Below are 6,129 nucleotides of genomic sequence, written 5' to 3'. Positions count from 1 at the left end.
GCGAATCTGCGGGACGCGAACAAGAAGCCCGCAAAACGGAGGGAGCTATTAAACCACATTTCCCAACACCCTCCGCGGCTGTCAAACCGGTTCCGCGAGCGTCAAGCCAGAAATCACGGTTTTCCGTTGTGAGATTCAATATAAAAGTATAGGCAATTTTCTAGGATAATTTGTTCATCAAAAGGAGACTTATAAACTTATAAACTTATAAATGTTTAAGGTTAGACAACGCGAATTATTTTTTTTACATTTTTCTAAATTTGTTTTTTAAAATTTTAAATTATGTATGTACTCCACTTCTTGACCAGTTGACCTGCATGCCATGCCTTTGTAAAGGGTGGAATCCTGTCTTCCCAATCCAGTTTAGCTTGTATGAGGAATTTACACCCCATCAGACTCCCTTGTGGTCTAGTGTCACGTATATAGCTCTCAACTTCTACTATTTCAGACAGCAATGTCGCATGAAATGAAGACGTCAGTCTTTTCACATGATCCACAGCTTTATGCAATAACTGGTAATCGTATGACATTGTGATGGGCTGAATCTGTGGTTTGAGGTTAGTCGCAACTCGCAACAGTATGAGTATGCAGTCTGTCTTCATAAACCAATTCTGACATCGTAGGCAATAGTATAATGTTCTCTTCTGTCTCAAAGTGCAATGAAACAAATCAGAATAAAAGCTATTCATAGGGCAGCTGCACAGTAGTAGTGCATTTAAGTACTTAAATAGGGGTAGAGGGTTGGTAGAGCTAATTTTACATTTGGTCAGTTATGTTGAGAAAACAGCTTTTTCTTCTCCTGTCTAGTCCAAGCTGTGCCTTGCCTCTCTAAATCTTTCTCCAAACTGCTTAGTCTGAGCTGTCCAGCTGATGTATTAATTTTTAGTCCTGTCCACATCCACATAAAATGCTTGATCAACATAAAATATTGAGAAAAGAGCTTAAATTCTTTGTATATTCTTTTAAAAGTATCTGCAGTGAATATACCCATATACATTCAACCTCTGGACAGAGTAAAATCATATTCTGTAAAACAGAAAACACAAAAACAAACATATATTGCATGCGTGAAAACAGGTTCACTCCAACACACACCGTCAGCTGCACTTTAACTTGGAAAAGCAGTGTCGTATATATAGGTTGGGGCACCAAATGAGTTGGATGCAAAGTGTTGAAGACAGCTAGAGTTCAGTTGATGCAATACTAACTTTTCATGTTTATCCAGCATTACTAAACAGGGGGAAATGTAATTATTTTTAAATCTAGAAAAGTTGTTTGAATCATAAACAATGGTCTTCTTTTAAGTTTGACAATCTTTGAAGGTTTTGAGCCTTTCCACTGTGATCTCAAACTGCAATGCTCATGTAAAGACAGCATACGGAGTAAATGTGAAAAAACATACATTGTTAAAACCACACTTATTTATCTCGAGGCATCTTAATCAAATATATTTTACCAATCTATCAAATAATATTAATAGGTTTGTGTCCATTGATGCTTTTTTATTATCAGGTTTACTTGTTCACAATTCCTATTTTTCTTTCCTGTTTTTGCAAGGTCATTTAGCAGTATTTCAGTGGCGTTTGACACTCCTTCAGAACCTGGCAAAGACATACTTTTATTTTGAAGGAGTTCCACTGAAATATTGAGAATCATTATTATTACCGGTTTACTTCCGGGTACTAGCATGCTACTCGTAGCTGTGTAGAGATGAAAGATGGGAAAAGATGATTTTAGATGTATTGAATGTAACGAAAAAGCAGCGGAACTCCACAGGGATTACAGCAACGGGATCCTGAAGATAACAATATGTGTGCGTTGGAAAGTCACACCGTTTGTGCGATGAGGATGCTACCTACCAGATATCATACAGCTTCCTACCTTTTCCTGTTGCAACTAGACACATTTGTAGTGAAATAACTTGTCTGCTAAATGGTTTATGAGCGAAATGGTGACTGCTTTTTTCTTTTTGAGGTCTTGCTCTCAGGTGCACTGATCTCTGGCCTTTTTGCTGAATAGCAAGTAAACAAGCAAACTTTGGACTTCATGTCTTAGATGTTAATTACAGCGATCACCATCACGTCTTAGTTGGAGCCAGCTTCTAAACATGGACTGCGTGCTTCTTAAAGTAGATCTGGGAGGTGATATAAAGAGAGACATTATAGCAGGGCTTTGACATAAACTCTGCGTGTGTGTTTCTCCAGGAGTCCTGCCAGAAGCCAGTGGACAAGTACATTGAATATGACCCAGTCATCATCCTCATCGATGCCATTTTGTGCAAGACACAGGCTTTCAGGCACATTTTGTTCAACACAAGACTAAATGTAAGCAAATTATGGGTCATTCCATCGCAAAACAATATGGACATTCTGGTTGACCATCTTTAATCTGCATATTAACTTTATGATCTAAAGTTTGGGAAACTTTAGCTTCATATATAAAATATTATTCAGTGGCCTCTCTTACCACAAACAAACAGATTACAGACACATTAAAATGTCTCAATGTTGGTTAATAATTGAAAAAAAATCAAGCATTTTCATTTTACAGGTAAAAAAAAAAACCCTTCACATTGCAAAAAACAAGTAGTGACAATTTCTTTATGGTATATAATTTAATTTCACAATACCTCAGATTTTTCATTGTCAAGACCTGCTGTATCTACCATTTCAAGACTTAGAAGAGTCTAATAAATTATCACTTGCTGTCTTTTGTAGTTTGAAGTTTTTTTATTAGTGTTTGTTCAAATGTGGAACTTTAATGGAAGGCTTCCGTTTTATTTATTTTTTGTTTGTTTTCACATTTTAACTAGTTAATAGTCTGGCTTTTTAGGTATTTGTCCTAAATTACAGATCCTGATTCATTTTGATGGTAAGAGAGACCAGTGACTTGTATCTTTAATAGTCTAATGGATATACATGTTCAAGTATTGCCTTAGATTACAAGGTGGGGGAAAAGGCTTAAAAGTAGGTGAACGGGCCTGTAAAAAAGGAACTGCACATACACACACACATACACACTTAAAAACAATTCTAGGCAAATCAAGAGATGGTTGAGCAAAAAAAAATTCTTAAAATGTGATAGTTTCAGATGAAATGACACCTTTATCTTTATTGCACGAGTGATAACTTTAAAGATTTGTGCTTTGTGTGTCCTGGCTTACACGTATTCGTTTGTGCAGGTGCTATCATGACTTCTGACCAGCATGCACGTGTTTCTACATGTTAATCTTTACCTCTGCAGATCCACTGGAAGCTGTGTGTGTTTTCCCTGCTGTGTGAAGCCTACCTCAGGTGGTCCATGCTCCATGGCTCCGAGCAGAGCAGTGACCCTGCTGATATAATCAGATACACAAAGGAATGGGAATTCTACGGCATGTTTGGATTGGCTGCTCTTGGTAAGATGATAAGACACAGTTTCTATCAGTGTGTTATCACAGAGCAAAGGAAACATCAATGAAATAGGAGCACGTGAGGGTTAACGGTGTCTGGAAGTTGAGTAAAGTATTAAATTATTACTTAAATAATAATAGTCGTCATAATGTCACAGAGCCCGATATGACATCTTTAGATTGCCTATTATTTTCCAAAACTGCAAAGAGAATTATTCTTTGACTTTTATAAGCTTATAAGCACTTAATGTTATATGGAAAACTTCCAGATATGAGGATACACATCTATGATTACAACCAAAAGCTGTGTGAAATTCATCACTGACACCAACTTAGTGTCATCAGCATTAATTCATATAAAATTATATTATTTACTGGAAAATATTTTTGTGTCACATGGGTAACCTACTTGTCCCAATTGATTGTGGCTGACCTGAGTACCCAGGTTCCATCTTCTCATACTGACTCCTGTTTCATGTATCTTCAGTATATAAGCTACATGATCTGGCTTATATATGTGTCTCTGTTGGACCTTCAGAGCTGTCAGCGTTCTGTGGCGGAGTGCTGTGTTTCCTTTGGGTGGTGGTCTGCTGCCTGCAGGGTGAGACCATGGAGCTCTGCCTGCTCCTCAGAGCCCTGCTGTTATCGTGCTACGGCAAAGTCCTCCTCATCCCCGCTGTCATCTGGGAGCACGATTACTCCCCGCTCTGCCTGGGCCTCATCAAACTATTTGTGCTCACCTCAAATTCACAGGCGATCAGAGGTAAGAGATCCACTGCTGATCAAATAGCTTTGCTTCTGCCCTCTTTGCTTCTGCATCAGCAGTTGGCAGCTTACTCCCTGCTGCTGTAATCCTGACTTCAGAGGACCCAGCACTTGAAGATAAACGTATTATATAACACAAAGGTTTAGGTCCATGTTTCTGGTTTTCATGTCATTATTTCTTCAGCATCTGTGGAAACAAAAATCTGCGTGTTTGGCGGCGAGCCTCTGAGCAGTGAACAAAGTATCGAATTCACCTTTCTTACTGCTTAATTTCGCATCACGTCCAGCTTGTGTGGCCGTTTTTCCTTTCTTTACATAACAGGTGCCTTCTCAGCTTCTCACCATTTAAGTTCACACTATTTTGGTTTGCACATTCTCTGTGTTACTCCAGATTACTCCAATAACACAGCAAGCATGTAAAAAGGGTGTGCATTAATAATTTGATCTCCTCTCCAGTGATCCTGAACAGCAGGAGACGTCTGTCGCTGATGGCCGTTTGTGTTGGCCTGCTGTCGGAGACCTGCGTGGCTCAGGCTTGTAAGAAGCTTTCGTGGAGCATCCAGGACATGTTGACATTTTAATGAGATGGAAGTGTCACCTGTCTCAGGGAGGAATGAGTGACCAACATCATGGACTTTCTACACATGGGATTTAAGAGGGGAAATGTTCAAAGCTGAATTCTTCAAGTTCCTTTCAACTGTTTTGCTTTTGCTGGCTAGTAATGCCAGCCATGTGTTTTGTGTTTATTTAAAGGTATGAAACACATCTCCTCCTGTGTGCTAGAAACCTGACTGACACTGCATGTCAAAAAAAGGCCAGATCCGTGTTGAGTTTATGTGATACAACATGACAGACTGAGAATTTGTGCTCTCCGTAGAGGCAAAGAGACATTTTCATACAGGAGAAATGTTTTCATTTGGTTTTAATATGGATAACCTGGGGTACGTTGTGCAAAAAAAGTCACAGAGGGAGACGAATGTCACTCAGACATCTCCTGATCCAAGCTCCTGTTAAACATGCTCCAGTTCCTGAGCCACTCTTGAGGAATGACACAAACACAGACCCCGAGGTTGTAATTTGACAACAGCTACTTCTCAGTTTGGGCACGCAGCAGTCCTCACATTCCTGAGCTAATTGGTGAACTGTTTGCCAAAATTAACCTAAACACACATATGGGAGTGTACAGGAACAGGGTGACTTTGCAGGTATTTATTGCAGCGTTGCTGATGAGAGAACTGCTCATGTAGTTCCAACCAAGATCCAGTATTTTGTTTTGATGACATTATTGGGATTTTTGTCATAATTGACTAGTATAGCAAAGATTTTTAATGGTGTTTTTTAAATAACAATATTGAAAATGTCTTTCATGTGTTCAGAGCCTACTATGATGTGAGTGATCTGATCAACACTCCAATGTCCCCAAGTAATCATTTAGAAACAATACTAGAAGCGAATCTTACACTTTTGTGAGGACAGAGCCGGTGAAATTGCATTTTAAAATATGTGTCATTAAATTTAAATGCACGATGTTTGAATCATGTGGCTTCAACGCACAGAATGTGAAATCCTCAGAGATCAAGCTGCAGGAGATCGCTGCTATCACACGTGTGATGTGAAATGATGATAAAAACATGTCGACCAGCTGCAGTTGGAACGCTCCACAAAACCTCCGCCTACTGTCGCTGGAATGTGTCTGGAAATAAACACAGACACATTCCAGACACATTCTGTGTGTTCTGTTGTTAAATCAATAAAACAAACTCTGAAATGAGACGGAGCACCTGTGAACTGAGTGGACTTTATTCACCACACTTGCCTACAGTGCGTAAACATGGATCTGAACCTGGGAAAAGCAATCGGGCATTCTTTAGAGATACATCTGTGAGTGTGAGATGAATGATGCCGCCTTATCAAAGTCACAGATAATGTGACAGATATTCAATGATGTAAGGTCTAAAGATACAATTACCACA

At 39.1% G+C, this 6,129-nt stretch overlaps 1 protein-coding gene across 1 annotated transcript; it reads left to right on the top strand.

Moving 5' to 3' along the window:
- The first annotated feature begins 1,673 nt into the window (after positions 1-1,673).
- Positions 1,674-5,929, top strand: arv1 (ARV1 fatty acid homeostasis modulator). Its single transcript, XM_004550639.3, has 5 exons — positions 1,674-1,813; positions 2,205-2,324; positions 3,244-3,397; positions 3,930-4,154; positions 4,613-5,929. The coding sequence occupies exons 1-5, from the start codon at positions 1,718-1,720 to the stop codon at positions 4,735-4,737; spliced, it is 720 nt and encodes a 239-aa protein (XP_004550696.1). The 5' UTR covers positions 1,674-1,717; the 3' UTR covers positions 4,738-5,929.
- Positions 5,930-6,129: the final 200 nt, after the last annotated feature.

This window comes from Maylandia zebra, linkage group LG15 (assembly GCF_041146795.1).
Source record: "Maylandia zebra isolate NMK-2024a linkage group LG15, Mzebra_GT3a, whole genome shotgun sequence".
Classification (NCBI taxonomy): domain Eukaryota; kingdom Metazoa; phylum Chordata; class Actinopteri; order Cichliformes; family Cichlidae; genus Maylandia; species Maylandia zebra.
This window is presented reverse-complemented; position numbering and strand designations above follow the sequence as displayed.